Source organism: Lasioglossum baleicum, chromosome 7 (assembly GCF_051020765.1).
Source record: "Lasioglossum baleicum chromosome 7, iyLasBale1, whole genome shotgun sequence".
Classification (NCBI taxonomy): domain Eukaryota; kingdom Metazoa; phylum Arthropoda; class Insecta; order Hymenoptera; family Halictidae; genus Lasioglossum; species Lasioglossum baleicum.
Genome location: NC_134935.1, coordinates 3,150,714 through 3,169,001, shown reverse-complemented (window position 1 = coordinate 3,169,001; position 18,288 = coordinate 3,150,714). Strand labels below are relative to the sequence as shown.

The following is an 18,288-nucleotide window of genomic DNA, read 5'->3' as shown; positions in this document are numbered from 1 at the left end:
ACGCTTGGAGATAAGGGAAATCAATCTGACGCAGCTATCGCTCTAATGAATGTGTACCGTATGTAGCTTATGCTGACAGAGAACCCTACGGTGAAGTTGAATTACAAGGCTTGCCAACAAGAATCCGAAAGTTGACAAGTTAACCGCACGAGGTCAGCTTGAATCATATGAAACGATTGTAAACTGCCACGGATGTTGCAGTTTCTTGTTTAAGGAAGTTTCTTGTTTCGTGTCTTCGATTTTTCTCGTGTTGCGAACGTTGTGCACAGACAGTAGACTGTTCGAGTAATTACCGTAGGCTGTCCTTTCACGATACGTTCAGCGAGCGTGTAAAATATGCCGAGCTTTCCATCCTTTCTCCAACGAAAGGGTTAATGATTCGATTGATCGGAACGCAGGGAGGCGGAGTTGGGTTGCCTTCGTGGTGAGCGAAGCATTATTAAATGTGGTGCCCCAATATTCTAGCTTTCTGAGGAGGTAAGGATATTCTTCACCCGACAAAGAAGCACTTCCAAGCCACCACCTATCCTTCGTTTCCATCTACGTGATTACCGTATTATGTAACGGAGTGTTTCGATGTTCCGTAGTAACACGTTTTCTAACACACACACACTCTCTCTTTCTCTCTCTCTCTCTCTCTCTCTTTCTTTCTCCCCCTCTCTCCATCGAAATGGCTAGTGAACTCCCGCGGGGCTCGAAGCTCGCGTAACAGCCTGGGGACGGAAAACAATTTTTCAATAATTTTCCAACCCGTCGTCGTCGCGATAAAAACCTAACTCCCTTTTTTCTCTCTCCGTGGGAGCATGAAATTACAGCTTTCCGATTTTTTTAATCGAAACTTCAGCCGGCGAAAGTTCGCTCTCGGGCTCGCGGTTTATTTCAATATTCAATGACGAACTCGTTCAAACTTTCATAAAACTTCGTCGCAGTTAGTTACACTAATTATTCTTCGTTAAGTCTTTTCTCGGCCGTCCGTTGCGCTTTTATTATCACGGATTCTCTCTTCATTGAGCTTCTCTTTTTGTTTGACGAACCCCGAATTTCGTTGGACACACGTGGGATCAGGAAGTCATCAGCCACTTCGACGTCTACACCTCTTTCTCTTTATCTCTGCCCCCCTCTCTCACTCTCTCTCTCTCTTTCTCTCTGTCTCTCTGTCCCTTTCTCTGGTGTAAGTCGTTGATCTGACTGTTCGCAATCATTCACGTACCACGCGCAAAAGCGATCTCTGGCCTGGCCGCCCACTCTTCGTCGGTCTCGTCGTTCGCAGAACCACGAAGAGCCGGGATGAGAATGGCGGACCACCTCCTGTTCGATACTTTCCTGCGTGCGTACGTGTGTGTGTGCAGCCTAACGATGATCGTAGATAGTCACGTAGCACTTACTACTACTACCGTTACTATTCTTCTTCTGTCGTTCTTCTATCATTTGTTTTTTCTCGAGTTTTTCTTTTCGTCGTCCTTTCATTACCGATTGTGGTTCTTCGTGGCCGTCGATGAGAAACACCGAGGAACCCGAGACGATGAACATCGGTCGCGAGGATCGCTCGTCTCTCCGTAGATCTGTTTCTTACTTGGCACGACATAGAACGCTGGAGAGGCGTGGGTTCGACGATCGATCAGGCCCGACGATCAATAGGGGCCCGATCGACCCACCGGTTCCCGATCCTGCTTTTATTGGGCAAATGCGTGAGATACGCGCGTGCACGACCTCTTGGCCGCGACTCTGACAGCCTCTGTGGTCGAAGTAAATCACTCTCACGATAGTTTGCTACTCGAACGAAAATATAGTGAGGCTTGTATAAAGGTTCTGAAACAGTTGCGAGTAGACCACGAATTTTCATTTATTTCTAAAAATTGGTAAGCGAAAAAGTTACATCTAATTCGAGGCAGCTTTAAATTACACCGAATCAGCTCGAGTGCTTCGCAATTATCATTATTAGACTGCTAATCTTTATGCAAATGTCCCATTATTATATCTAATTTTATGAAAGCTACAGAAAAAAGAAATTTTCTTTCATTGATTTCTCGTGGTCAAGGTAAATAAAAATATTACTGATTTACAGGCATTACAGGTAGCATTACTACACTAATTGGTTTGGTTGAACTATTTTGTTTCAATAAATGTTCGAAATGATGACCATTGTTTTTAATACATTGTTGTGTACGGAAAATAGATGATTCTCTGGCTCTCTGTCTTCTAATAGTTTCATTGCTAAATATGTTTCTTCTATCGATCGTATTTGCTGTTAATAAATGTTAAATGCTTTCGGCGCAACGGTTCGATCGTTTATTACTAGTTATGAAGCAATTTTGCTAATTATCAAACAAAATCAACGTTTGGATCCTTTTCAAGATTTATTTGAATCGCGTCTGTAAAGTAAATCTGTTATAATAATTTCAAAAACTATTAAATGATTGAATATAAGGAATATTGTTCATAAAAACTCACTCACTTGCTTTTGGGGAAAGTAAATTTATAATAATTGTGTGACACGCGTGTGTCACGTGCTTCGGACATGCTTGTTGTGAAGACACTAACGTAAGAACGTATTGAAAACGATCTAGGTTAGGCCGTTATTAGACTAGGCCACTGGTGGGCAACTTGGTGGCGCAACTTGGTGGCGCCACCGAATTGAAGAGCTTTTATGAATCGGTAACTGGTGGTACCACCAAGCGTTCATTCCCGCTGTCGATGTAACGCTGTGTCGTGTTCTTATGTATTTTACGATAAATGTGGTGGTAATTTGAACGTCAATTGTTCATGTTTTCGCGATGCTGGTGGCGCAACTTGGTGGTTTTGTCTAATAGGCTACATTCAAATCAATACCCCGGCTGGTGGAGGCGCCACCAAATGTTGCCCGGCCGGTTGCCGATGCCGACCACCAGATCGGCAACTATTTTTGGTGGCTCCACCAGTTACCGTAGTCTAAGGCCGTTATTAGACTAGGCCACTGGTGGCGCAACTCGGTTGCGCCACCAGTGGCTCAGCACGTCGTGGGGCATTGAAACAAATGTAACCTATTAGACTACGGTAACTGGTGGAGCCACCAAAAATAGTATAAAATATGCTGAACTGTTTTATGTTTTTATTATATTATTTTAACATATACCTATGTTTTGTATTTCTTTTATTTTGTCGTCATTAAATATGAATAAAAATTTGTTCTTATTTAGGTTATAAATTATTTATTCATACAAATACCCTGACAAATACATTATTGTGTATACAGGCAACTCATTTTTATGAGGTGTATAGTATTTAATATATTGCATTTAGTAAAATTTAACTTGTTACATTAAAATTTTTAATTTTTTTGTCATTATTGGGTTACGGGGAGCCGCAAATTAGATACTTGCCACAGGCGCTTCATTCCCTCGTTACGGCACTGTCTATCGATATAAGGCGGTAAATTTGAAAGGTCATAGTATGTTCTTAAATCCACTCTTACGAATATACCTTGATGGTAAATCGTTATTAACGTTCTACTTTCATTGGAATCAGTTTCATACAGTTAATTTTATGTGAGAAACAGCTAGTTCAAAATTTTTAGATAATGACAAAAGTAAGGTTTGTTGGAAAATTGAGTTTTTATGAACAATATTCCTTATATTCTATCATTTAATAGTTTTTGAAATTATTATAACATATTTACCTTACAGGCGCGATTCAAATAAATCTTGAAAAGGATCCAAACTAGGATCGAAACATTGATTTTGTTTGATAACTAGCAAAATTGCTTCATAATTAGTAATGAAAGATCGTTTCATTGCTAATATTAGAACATCCAGTTCTAATACGCATCTTCATATCTTCGGCTATTGTTGGAACATGCCCAAGTAGCCACGTACGTCCCTAAAACGTACGGTTCACGTCCAAACGTCCTACGTCCATTCTGCGTACGTTTTAGGGACGTACGTGGATACTTGTGACTACTTGGGTGTTCATAAACAATACTCTTAAACGCCAGAGAATCATTTATTTTCCGTATACGTACAACAATGTATTGAAAACAATGGTTATCATTTCGAACATTTATTGAAATAAAGTGGTTCAACCAAATCAATTAGTGTAGTAAATTAATCACTGATAATACCTGTAATGTTTTTTGGATTTTTCATACCCAAGGTCACACGAAGGACATTGTATAATATGTCATTGAAGAGAGACTTTCCGGAGACATTTGCCGACATCTTTCGGACATCTGAATGTCTGGAGGCAGACATCTTTCTGCTATCTTTGAGCTGTATCTGTGCTGGTTGGGCTACTATTACACCGCGATAAAAAAATTGATGTCCTTGATATCTAGAAAAAATGACCTTGAAAAACGTTTTTCCGAATCATTATATTGTCCCTTCGGTTAGGTTAATATATTCTATAACGTTTTCTTTCTATTATTAAAAGTAAGCAAGATATTCAAGGTGGTCAAGTTAGCTTGGACACCCTGTATATTTTATTTTATTACTTTTTCATTTTTACTTTACTCATATTATTTTTAATATGGCCAACTCATTTTGCTAATTATAATTTGGAAAAGGTTAAACTTTGATGTAGTCGTTGATAATATGAAATCTGTATTTATTTCCTCACAACTTACTTTATTAAAAAAAAAAGAATATATATTTGAAAAGATATATTTGAATATCACGGTTTTGTCGTCCCTTACAATTCTTTATGCAACGAGTTTGCACCATTTTTTCCAAACGTTTACGAAACAATGCATAAATATACTTGTATATGTACCTCGCTTTTATATCGCTATCCACCATTTTGAATTATCTTGCGTCGCGACTTGTGGGCACCAGATACTCCGTTATCTTGGAACATTGCGTCCTATGCACATCCTATACCACAGCCTATTCTAGTACTAGCCGTGCTGAAGGTAAAAATGGCAACACTGCGAGAATCCGGGATATACATATATATCAATATACCTAACTTAAAACTTACAAAAAAAGGGTAACGCGTGGTAAGGAAATTTACAACAATTACAAAGTTATCCTTTAAGGCGATTTTATAATATATTACCTTATACAGGGTGCGGCGCAAATTGGTCCCCACGGTTTTTCAGCCCCTTCGGATGGTCTGACAGAAAAATGTTTCGTACCAAAGTTAATCAGTATTTAACCAACAAGAAATTGCAATATTTTAAATTTTAATAAAAGTCGATTTTCAACAACAAATCAAGGTCGCTGTCATATCTTTTAATGGAACTGGGTATTTTTAACTTCATAATACTGTAGGCGACATCGAATCGAATTCAACGACCTGCTATACAATGACTTTCAGATGACCTTGAAATTTGATTTAATTATTCATTAATTACATGTACATGTTTAACATTTGTGTTTTCAATTTGGTTCCGTATAAATTAGCTTTTTGGTGAGTTAAGTTATGAAGCAATGTTTACGTTCATTTGTTTACCTCTAAATGTGAGGCGTTGCTATTACGGACCGTCAAATTATTTAAAATATTCTGGCAATCGCGATCCATGGCGATATTTTCTTTCAAGGTCATCTGAAAGTCGTTGAATTCGTTTCGACGTCGCCTACAATATTAAGACATTAAAAATACCCAGTTCCATTAAAAGATATGACAGCGACCTTGATTTTATTTTTGAAAATCGATTTTTTTTAATTTAAAAAATTACAATTTCTTGTCGCTTAAATACTGATTAACTTTGGTACGAAACACTTTTCCGTCCGACCACCCGAAGGGGCTGAAAAATCGTGGAGACTAATTTGCGCCGCACTCTGTAGATGTAGATATTCGTATACTTTAATATCACTTCTACTTATCATAGTTATAATATTTATATATTGCTTATACACATAATTAATAAAGAATTGTGTATTTTGACCTAATTTTCTATGAAAGAAAAGCGTTAATTATAATCCCAAACACAAACTGCCATTATTGAAAATAGGACTCCCGATCTCCAAACACAGCGGTGTTGCCACGTTGTTCAGCACGGCTAGTACTAGAGTAAGCTGTGCCTATAACTATGTCGGGTCTATGTATAAGTTATAGTCTAAGGTCCAGACGCACAAATTAGCAAAACGCTGCGTCCAGACACGCTTAGGAGATCCCACCTTAAGTACGGACTGTAAAATAGTGCCTAAAATCGTATAATTATAGTAGACAGCGGGTTTCATGTATTTATGGGAATTACGGAAATTTAAAACAGTGACAACATTAGAAGAATTTGAAAAACCTGTTACACTATTTTCAACCTATTAACCGCATTAAAAAAGAAAATAAATATCTTTCAGTTCGTTGCAATTCAGGTAAAAAATGTTTACTTTGCATAAAGATCCGCTATCTAATAATTAGCGTAGAAAATACCGGTGGTGCGGAACTGTTTCAAGAACCGGAACCAATAGCGCAGCCGTTTCGCAGCCCTCGAGAGAAGCTCGGAAAGATCAGTTGAGACCTAGGTGATCTAGGTGACGGAGGTCTCGTAGGAAGAGCGGGGGAGTCCCCTATTTTCAGCGAGACTAATGCCTCATCATAGATTCCTCAAGTTGGTTATCCCTTCCATTACTGAATACCCTCTATCTTCCTGATAGAGTGCTCCCGATAAGAATTCGCTTGAATTTTCTTGGCGCGGTGCGATCGGGGCGTGTCTCTTTTCCCGGTTTATAAGCACACCGGAAAATCGTAGGACTTTTACTTCGACCATCGGCTCGAAGAGGGTCGCGACATCTCTTCCACGCTGCGTACTCTGCTAGTCGATTAGATAGTGAAACGTTTTAGCTGTGTAACTATTGCTTACGATCCCGACGCGGGCTCTCGCGGTGTTGGAGATCTCGCGACGGGATCCTCACGCGGCCTGCCGACACCAGAGTAGATCAGACGAGCGTAGTAGGTACGTACACGAAAATCAAAGAGAGAGACACAATATCTATATATACATAATACGTCCTAATCTATCCACAGCTCCCACGACTCCCTGGATCTCGCCTAACTCCACCCCGTTACACTCGTTCGACACGTAATCAATGTATCTCTCGTACACGCAGCAAACACTGTTTGTAATTTTGTATCGTTGGTCTCGATATCGCTGCATGCTCAGTATACGAGTCCTGGCCGAGCACGACGAACCAAGGCTGCCTCGAGTAGCCCTGAAGAGGAACAAGTCTGTCGAACGGCGCTCTTCAACAACCGCGCATCGACCGTTTTCAAACAGACCCGCCAGGATCATCCGAAACAATTCATCCGACGCCACATGTATGTTGACTCGCAGTGGTTGTGGATTTAGGTTGATTATCCTGTTAACCGGGAAGACTCGTCAATTGACTCGGGTTCCTTATTTAGGCACCAGGTAACCATCCTCGGATCCATTCATTTCCGGAGAAGTATATTTTCTCAGGTTTTACCGAGGATTTTTCGAAAAAGGGTTTCATCGACGCCAGTGTCAATCGAGAAGAATATTGATCAACGAGTACTTCGAAGGACTCTGGTTTAATTAAGAATCTTTTTATTCGTCCACTCGCTCTGAATAAGGTAAAAAAATGTTGGTAAAAAAGCCTGTCGGAGAAAGGCTTTCGGAGTAGAAAGAAAGCTTGATGGATTTCTAGATACGGAAGTAATACTTGAATAAAATTTGCTACCTCCGTACTTTTTGAAATGATTGTGTGTAATTAGCTCGTCTGCACAATGGACCAGGAGCCCGCTTTTTGTAGTCAAAATTATTGTAACGTTATTTCAGGATTTATTGTTATGTTAATATAGGTCGTCGAATTTGTATCACTACCGGTTAAAATATTATGATGTAAGAAATATATGTTAACGTTTAAAAAATTGAGGTGACCTTCATTTTTTATGAAAAAAGTTAACATTAATATTGACATTTGCAGAAAAGTGAATACTGATCAACTTTTGTTGGATACATTTTTGTCAGATCATTAAAAATATTTGAAAAATTGTGTTAGCAATGCTCTCAATGGTTCGGAAACCAGAGTTGTGCTAATTGAATTACATTGTATATCAATTATAAAGTAATTCAGTTACGGCGTAATTGTATTACATTGTATATCAATTAATAGTAATTCAATTACGCCGTAACTGAATTACTATATAATTGAAATACAATTTAATTCAATTACTAAGTATTTTAATCAGATGTGTAATTGAAATACAATATAATTGAAATACAATGTATAATTGAAATACGATATATTTGAAATACAATGTATAATTGAAATACGATATATTTGAAATACAATGTATAATTGAAATACAATATAATTGAAATACAACGTATAATTGAAATACAACATAATTGAAATACAATATAATTGAAATACAATATAATTGAAATACAATATAATTAAAATGCAGCTCTCCAAACTATAGCCCAGAACTTTGAAGAAGTGCGATATATTTTTATGTTTTACTTTCATAGACTTGTTTAGTGTCTGTGCGGCGTAGTTTCTACATATTCCTCGCCCTCGTTCATAATACGTAACGCTATTTTATGTAATTTAATTACGAAGTATTTTATAATTGTACTCCATTGCAATTACGAATTACATTGTAATTTAATTGAATGAAGATCTGAATTATAAATTACAATATAATTGAATTACAATGTATTTTGTAATTGTACTCCTTTGCAATTACGAATTACCTTGTAATTTAATTGAATGAAGATCTGAATTATAAATTACAATATAACTGAAGTAGAATGTAATTATAATTCTGGAGTAATTCAATTGTAATTTTGCACAACTCTGTCGGAAACACGCTTCTTGTGCCCAAAATTAAAAATACGTTCATATTGAATTAAAATGTATTTAGTATACCTAATATAGGTACAACATCATCAGAAATAATATTATACTGAATATCCTAATTCTACAACACTTCTATGTTGTCTAAAAATGAAGAATATGTTGTTGTCAAATATCTCGTGCGTCTAGTTCTTAAAATCTGTATAAAAATGAAACGTGCAGGAATTAGCAGCTAAAACCTCTACATATATTCCCTTTCTTTAACGACTAAATTTTCATATAAAGCAATCTTCATGTCAAAGATATGTAAGCACTTTTTTAAAATCGTTCAAAAAGTTGAAATTGTTGAAACTTTGCACTATTTGTATATGGATTTGAAAAATGCTAAAAACTGGATTATATACTTGAAGTGCAGCTCGTAACACATATAAAACCACTATTAAAATCCGTTTTCTCATATTCCAACTTGGTGTGGTTCAATTTTACTTTGAATTTTATGATTTTGTCTTTTGGACGCTGTATCTCATCACAGAATCATCTGAAATGAATAATATTTTGGATTTGGGCAAAATTTTTGGACAAAAAGCGGGCTTCTGGCCCACTGTGCACTGGGCTAAATGCCAGATCTGACTGGGAATAGGTCCTACACATCAGATGCGGCTACCAATGTCAACTGATGTGGTGTCGTTGTAAATAGGAGGTCTCGATCTTTAAGTTTATGGTATTCTTAATCGCGAAAGGAAAATCTGAAAAATATTTGAATTACATGTAAGTATCATCGATTCACCCCTTGATTGTTAACCCTTTGCATTCGAAGCAATTTGAATTCCAAAATCGAGATATTTGTTTCAACCCAGATAATTTTTGTTCTATGTATTCTTTCTTACATTGTGCACATCAAATAGAACCTAATTTCTTATATAAAAGTTGACACTTCTTACAATTTATAGAATACAGACAAACTTAATAATGTTAAAACTGTTTTGAATAATGGTATGGTAATTTTTAGTGGCTTCTCAGACTCGCCATTCGAGTGCAAAGGGATAATATAAAGGAATTTTCAAGAAAATTGAACTTCTGTGTGCAGCTGTCTCCGTTACTGTACACGGAACCTCTAACAATTCCAAGTGCATTTCTTTTCCGATAATCTCCTCGAGGCTAACGATTTTCGAACAATAATTTCACTCGAATTATTTAGTAACTGCACAGTTTTATGAAAGCCAGGAGGGACTGATTGAGATTGATGTCCCACGAGAGTAAGAGTGAAACACGAGTCAACTGCAAAGCCCGATCTTTAGTATTGATAAAGGTAGCTCGCGACTGAGAGCTAAGTGGGCAATAAAAGCGAACATTGACCGCGCACCGCTGCATATACATACATATAAGTGCTTTGGCTTGCTGATAAGAAAAGTACTACCGAGAAGACATTACCGTTGCTGAAGTCTATTGCTGCCTTCAATGAACACTGGCGTCGATGAAAACTGGTTCCGCTAAATACTTGGCAAGCAAAACGGTAGTAATGGGCGCGTACACAACAATGTCGGGTTCGAATACTCGGGTACTCGAAGTCGGAATCGAGTCGGGAACCCGAAAATTTATGACATTCGACAAATTTTCGAGTCTCGACCCGACCCGACCCGATTCATTAAACGTATGTTTAATGAACTCGGCAATTTCGGGTGCCCGAAGTCGAAGTCGCATTGAGTAATGATCGGGTCGGGACGGGAACCCGAAAGTCTATGATGTTCGAGTACCCGAATATTATGTCGCGGGTTGGATGGTTCCTCAATCTGATGTTATACGCATTCTTCCAGATTTTTAAATGTTTTCGTATTCTAAATTTTTTAAATCTATATTAAGAAAAGAAAACAGTGCGTCGCATTGTATGAAAACTATTTTATTTTAAATTTTAGGTGAATACTCTTATCACACTTGATTTTTTGTCATCGACAATAACAGCAATATTGTATTGTAATTACTACTAAATCCAATAATAATTAAAGAAAGAGTAAAATCCGATTCCATCGGATTCGGGTTCCCGACCCGACCGGAACCGAGGAAAATACCCTACGTCAATGATTTCAATGTTCTAAATCAGGGAGTTCAAACTTGAAGCTCGCGAGTCATACGCGACACATTCCCCACTTAGGTTCTTCATCGTTGCCGTAGAACGGAGCCGGGCAACTGGCGGCTTGCGGGCTTGCACACCGTTTCTTTCCCCACTTCTCAGTGTCTACCAGCGTCTACCACCATTCGGACTTGTGAAAGAAACAGTCTGCACCCGCCGCATTGCGCCAGCTCTCCGGCTCTGGAGATAAAATCAAGCTGGAAGTGAAGAGTGGGAGAACCGGCAAACCCCGGTGGGAGTCGCACAGCGACGGCGGGCAGGAAGTTGCCCGGCTCTGCCGTAGAACTTCGTTCCTGTTCCCGTGCCGCTGTGCTACCCACCAGTAATGAGATATTGTGCGCTTTCTCGCGCATGCGCGACGATTTTAACGTAAGGTTGCAGATTTATGATTTACATTTTATTTTATCTATTTACATTTTAAGGTACAGAGTTGGGTTCAAATGGGGTACCTTAGTCACACCATAATTTCGCAAGATTTGTTACGACTTGATTTTGAAATATGGCTGTAAAACATGTGTGTGTTGTATTAAAATTTAATAATATATAAACTTTTGAACTCTCTTCCGGTACTTTCCTACCAGTAATAGTTTCCCACTACATTCCACAATCTTAAGACATAGATACGTCCCTGGCAAAACTCGCGCATGCGCGAAAGAAGCGCACAATATCTCTTACTGCCGCCCACTAACTCTACGGCTGTACGTAATAGTGGGAGGTTTGACTAATGGTGGGGACCTTACGGTTCTCGGAGGGGAACGAGTTGGAACTCCCTGTTCGAAATCAGAGTCGGGGAACTATCGGCCCATGGGCCGCACACTATTTCTCTCCCCTGTCTTCAGTGCCTACCAGTATTCCCGGCTCTGGAAATAAAGTCAAACTAGAAGCGGTGCTGAAGAAGAGCGGGAAATAGTTCCCCCGGCTCTGTTCTAAATGAATGGGCACCCAGGCAATCGCAATCGGTTCTCCTTGACCTCTTCGAGAGCGAATGAATCTTGAAGATCCTTCGCAAATAGATCGACGTTCAAATCGTTTGAGATAAAAACCACTGTGTGAAATTAGACCGTCGAAGAAGCGAATCGGCCGACAAATCGCCCGGTTAACAGGGTAACTCGATCCTCGATCGCGGAGGTCCCGGACGTGATCGAACCGGAAGCCAATTCGATGCACGATCGTCGGCTGTAGAAGCTCGTGGGAAAGTTTTTCAAGCTCGAAGCCAACCGGAGCGGATCCTCTCTTCTCCGAGCCGAGCCGAGCCGGGCGGCACGGAAATTTCGCGAAGCGATTAGCAAGTCGAACAGTTGGCGGATCGGAACGAAAATGGTCGAGCGTGCGGCACGGCGACCCGTTTTCACAGCCGATTACGTCCCGTTGGCCAGATGTGCCAAAATCGAAGCCGATCGTCGTCGTGTTCGGCCACGACGGAGGGACGACAGGCCTGGGCGCCTTCGTCGCTCGTTGTTTCGTCGTCGTCGAGGTGTTATCCGTGCGCGCGGACTGATCCTCTCCTGGACGACGAATCTTTTCGCAGCTGGACGAGCTACGGACCGAAGTGCAGCGCAGGGACCAGGAGCTACTTGCCATGTCCGCCAAGATGAAGACCCTCGAGGAACAACACCAGGACTACCAACGGCACATCACCGTGCTCAAGGAGTCGCTCTGCGCCAAAGAGGAACACTACAATATGCTGCAGGCTGATGTAAGTTCCACATTCAACTATGTATGCTTACCACCTGTTTGCGGCTATCCGAAATGTCGGGTTCGGGTCGGGTCGGTTGCTCGAACTCTCGGTATCCCGATCCGACCTGGCTCAACCTGACATTTCGGATACCCGCGCTGACCCTTAATGTACAGCGCGTATCAGAAGTTTAGACGCACCCTATCAATTTCACGAAAACGCACCGTCTGATGAATCTTCGATTGTTTTTTTCTTTATCGTACGTTTAGAACACTGAAAAATTACACTGTCCAACACCAAAGTTCCACAACTACTGTTGGGCGGCTCTTATACATAGAGTTTTTCGCGCTGATTCCGAATCTCTCCTTAATGTTTTTCCTATACGTACAGTTTTTGAGAAACATGACTTTGAAAAAAAACATATTTTTCAACTTTAAGCAAATATTGTGGTGTTATTATAAAAGCTATTGAATTGTTCTTTATAGTAAAAGATTCTGTAGACTTTCCCGAATACAGCGATATCCAATATTAATACATTATGGTTGTTTAAACATGTTTAAACGATCACTAAAGTCGGTTGGACACCACTTTTGCACCATTTTTTGAGGATATTTTTGAATTTATCTCAAAAATAAGGATTTAGCGGAAAATCGAACTATACCACGCGATAGAGCAGACTTTTATCTTGAGAAACCACCATTAAAATATCTTCGCCCGACATGAGTTGCCGCCAGTGGCGCTCACCACTACAACGGGCGTTCGCTGCGTCGCGCCGCCCCGCGCCGTATCCCGTGGAACGCCTGTTCTAGCGGTAAGCGCCACTGGCGGCAACTCATGTCGGGCGAAGATATTTTAATGGTGGTTTCTCAAGATAAAAGTCTGCTCTATCGCGTGGTATAGTTCGATTTTCCGCTGGATCCTTATTTTTTGGGATAAATTGAAAAATATCCTCAAAAATTGGTGCAAAAGTGGTGTCTCTCCGTCTTTAGTCATTGTTTAAACATGTTTAAACAATCACAATGTATTAATATTGGATATCACTATATTCGGGAAAGTCTACAGAATCTTTTGCTGCAAGGAACAATTCAATATCTTTTATAATAACATCACAATATGTATAATAACAAGACCTTAAAATGACCTTGATCTTCGAAAATTAAAGTTTTACCTTCAGATAATAATAAATAATAAATAAAATAAAATAAAAATGTAGTTTTGTATCAAAAAACATCGATTACCTTGATAACTCCGAAAAAAATATTCGTGCCAGATATTTGGTCCATTTACACCACGCACATTGCGTAACAAATATTTTTTGCATCGCAATAACCTCAACAGATATTTAGGTGTCCTGTTTTAGACGAAACACCCTGTATGAATAGTTTCAGTAGTAATCATAATTTTTGAAGGTATTTTAAACGTACAATAAAAAAAAATCAATCGAAGATTCATCAGAGGATATGTTTTTGTTAAAATAATAGGGTGCGTCTAAACCTCTGATGCAGTGTTTACCAGGGGCAGGTAAAGTCGATTGTCAGGACGGATCAGGTTCTCGAAAATTTCAGGATTCTCGAATATATCGGGATTCCCGAATAATTCCCGGAGAGCAGGGACTCTTTCGGAAACAATTGAGAAATATTAGTCCACCTACTGCAGTGTTTCCCAAAGTTTCGACATCTGTGTACCCCTTCTATAACTGTCGTAACACTGACAAGGGAAGGACCCCAAGTGTCCGACTTCGATTTTAATAATTTTTTGTGAGATGATGGTATATGGATCCCTAATTATGTATGCAAACTATTAGGTGTAGTTACTCAAAAGATTTAAAGATATAAACAACTAAAGTTTCATACCTTGTTGATACACCATGATTTGAGCTGTAGTTTCCGAAGTTCCATTAGCCGTGTAAGTAGGTTGCGTGATTCATAGGTATGAAACTTTAATTGTTCACGTCTTTGAAACTATTGAGTAACTCCTTTGTTTGTTTGAAAAATATTTTGCATACAGGTTGTAACAAAATTTAGTGTCATGGTTTTGGCAGATGGTTGTACACCTTCGGATCGGTGGAGATTTGTTAAAAAGAAATTGCCGCAAAATTGACTTTGACCTTGAAATTCAATTTTTTGTGCTTGTATCGGATTCTACTCGCCATGGGGACAAAACTTGTCAAAGGGACCGTAGGTTGTAACTCAACCGTTCTCTTATAAAAGAATGTTAAATGTTTTAAAGTCGTCTTCCGTTCCTTAAGTTGAGAACCATCATGGTTTATGGCTGTTAACGGTCGTCCTTCAACAGCGGCTTTGATTTGGCCACCATTATTTTGTAAACGGAACGGATGTAAACAAATAGAGGACAGTAAACATCACAACTTTCAGATGACCACTGCCAATAATCACAGCCTTTCTGGTCTTTCGTGTAGTGAGTGTTAGACGTCAGTTATGCAAAGTAGAAGAAGAAATTATAACGTTTGTCAGATGCTTCATGCTATTGATGAAGCATTTGGAAATTACACCTCAGCTCGCAATATACATATATCGTGAATATTTAATTAATACCGGACAAGGAAATCCTAGGAATGTGCCAGACAGAAGGGATTTTTAAAGATTGGACCAACCTTTTCAAGATTTTGAATTTGCTATTACTCCTAGACATCGGAGGGCAGGCCGACTTCGTATTCATTGGAGGAAAGAGGAGTATATAATTGCACTTGCTCGTGCTCATCCTCTTTTGGGTTTACGCGGCTTTATTGTCTTCTATTTGTTTACATTCGTTCCGTCTACAAAATAATGGTGGCCAAATCGAAGCAGCTGTTCAAGGACGATTGTTAACAGCCATAAACCATGATGGTTCTCAACTCAAGCAACGGAAGACGACTTTAAAACATTTAACATTCTTTTAAGAGAACGGTTGAGTTGCGACCTATGGTTCCTTTGACAAGTTTGGTCCCCATGGTGAGAAGAATACGATACAAGCATAAAAAATTGAATTTCAAGGTCAAAGTCAATTTTGCGGCAATTTCTTTTAACAAATCTCCACCGATCCGAAGGTGTACAACCATCTGCCAAAACCATGACACTAAATTTTATTACACCCTGTACATAATTAGGGGTCCATATACCATCATCTCACAAAAAATTATCAAATTCGAAGTCGGACATCCTTATTAAGCAGCAGGCGTGGTGTACATCCTTTGTACAGGGTGTTACAGAATTATATGTCGTGGACACCATAGCGCGATTCTACACCCCCGATTTAGACAAAAATGACGTAAGAAATCCCCCGCAAAATTGACCTTGAACGTGAAAAACAAGGTAAAGAAACCAACAATATTTTTAAGGATTAAGATTTTTTAAATTTTTATACCAAAATTTTCTTTTAAAATCTACAATCTTAAATCTTAAAAGAAAATTTTGGTACAAAAATTGAAAAAATCTTAATCCTTAAAAAAAATGTTGGTTTTTTAACCTTGTTTTTCACGTTCATGGTAAATTCTGCGGGGGGTTCTTACGTCATTGTCGACTAAATCGGGGGTGTAGAATCGCGCTATGGTGTCCACGACATATAATTTTGTGACACCCTATACACAACAGTAGACTCCCGCTGCACCAGGATTGTTCCACTAGAATTAGCGCGTACCCCCTCCAAACTCTTCCTTTACCCCCAGGGGTACGCGTACCACACTTTGGGGAACACTGACCTATTCCTACGAAGAACCGCTCTCAACTGCATAAACAGAAAATGTCACCAGGTGGAAAGAATCATCCCTTTCAATTTCCAAAGAAGTTCGCGCGGTTCAGCTGCCTTCTATCGCGATTTAGAATTCATGGAAAAGTGACTATACAGAAAGTATATCGGTTGGAAGTTGGTTCAGTGACGAAGAAATCGAGTCCTGGGAGATTCTCGATCGTATCGTAACCGGCAAATCGAACTCAGGGGAGGTGGACAGGGGTAACGGAAGGCCGGGTAGCAGGAAACTGGGTCGTTCGAAGCCTCTCTCTCTCTATCTTTCCTCTCCTCTCCCGTCTTCTCCTGGACTGTCCGTAGTCGCGTGCATGCGTGCACAGTGTACAATGCGGATCGGGCTGATCAAAGTCATTCGCAGCGCATAATGTTCGCGTGTGTACATCTCAGGTGGAGGAAATGCGGCAGAGGCTCGAAGAGAAGAACCGGATGATAGAGAAGAAGACGCAAGCGGCCTTGCAGGCGCAACAGGAGCGAAATCGTATGAACACCGAGCTGACCGAGCTGAAGGATCACATGGATATCAAGGACAGGAAGATCAGTGTTCTTCAGCGCAAGGTGAGTGACTTTGAATCTTATTTATCGATTCTCGACTACTGTTTCGCACCGGTAGAACCCTGGATCTCGAACTTCGCCCCCTCAGCATTAACGCGTCAACTTGTCCCGTCTTCTGCTCCCTTGCAATTGAAAGGTCTGTGCACGATAGGGGTGACTTGATTTTAACAAGTTATTGTTATTAGAATACAAAGGGTCGAACTGTTCCATTAATAATTCCATTTAAATCAGTGTTTCCCAACCTCTTCTGTGCTATGCCGCACCGAAGCTTTTCTAAAATTCTTATGTCCCGTACGTAATAATTTTTAATTTTTAATATTCTCAAAGATTGAATTGTTCACTGAAGAAAGGATTAATTTCTGGAGGTATATGAAAACGCAACAAAATTTTTGAAAATTTGACAAGATATAATTCTTACTAAATTAATGCAATTACCAAAGTTTGGGTTCGTTTCACTGCACCGTTTAAGAATTATAGCAACTTCAAGTTTGCATATTTTAACACGTCTTTTTATGGAGAATTCATAAAATTCCACATCAAACCCTATTTAAACCTTGAAAAAACGCAAATAGAAACTCCAGTTTTTTATATATATGTATATATCATAGTAAAAATTATGTAATTAATTATGTTCAAAATTTATTAGGATTCACTAAACAGTTACAGAGCAAAAAAGTATAAACTGTTACAAAACGTCAAATTTATCGTGTTGTCCTTCTCACTAGCATGGAAACGCGACAACTGTGTAGACCACTGAATATAGCTACAATCAGAGGGTACAATTATTCGCAAAAGTTATTAAAAAATAAATATAACATGAAATTCACTAATTAAACGAAAGCTTTCCAAATTAATCTATTTTTTTAATGCAAAATATACTCATGAATGGTTTTCATTGCCAATATATTGATGGATTTCGAATTTCTTGCACTTTTGTCTCGCATTATACCTACAGAACATCCTTAAACATTTCTTCTGACCGAGAATATTTCCATTCCCTATAATTGTTGAAATTTTATGCATATGAAATTAGTATAATACCTCATACAATACCAACCCTTTTAGTAATCGATTAGATACCGATAAATTTAATAATGTAAACAATATAATTTGAGTAATGGTACATCAATTTTGAGTGGTGCCTCAGAGTGCTACGGGTGATAGGTTTTAGGAAGAAATCACTAGGAAACTGTTGAACTGCCCCCTTAAAAATCAAATTGCCCCCTGTGGGGCTTGGGCCCCACGTTGGGAAACACTGATTTAATTGAAACATAAGGCTGGTTCCAATTTCAAGTTAAATGTGCATTCGCGTGCGTTCGCTGCCCTCTCCTTCGTCGCCTCGACATCGAGTCATCCCCGTTTTGCACAGACCTTCAATATTTGTCGCAACGGACATGGAATAGTTTACCATTTCGTTCGTTCAACGATGCAAGTCAGATAAGGGTGTCAAAAGT

At 39.2% G+C, this 18,288-nt stretch overlaps 1 protein-coding gene across 20 annotated transcripts in view; it reads left to right on the top strand.

The window, feature by feature from the left end:
* Positions 1-18,288, top strand: part of Brp (ELKS/RAB6-interacting/CAST family member bruchpilot) — a 251,684-nt gene that overhangs the window by 169,878 nt on the left and 63,518 nt on the right. For 18 of the 20 annotated variants that reach the window (XR_013009213.1, XM_076426881.1, XM_076426895.1 and 15 more), the window contains 2 exons: positions 12,392-12,559; positions 16,670-16,837. Coding sequence is in view for 19 of the 20 variants with exons in the window: in XM_076426881.1 (XP_076282996.1) it covers positions 12,392-12,559; positions 16,670-16,837 (336 nt within the window). In the remaining variant the exon portion in view is untranslated. Of the gene's footprint in view, positions 1-465; positions 478-12,391; positions 12,560-16,669; positions 16,838-18,288 lie in introns of all 20 variants that reach the window. The other 2 variants (XM_076426886.1, XM_076426884.1) reach the window with 1 other exon arrangement.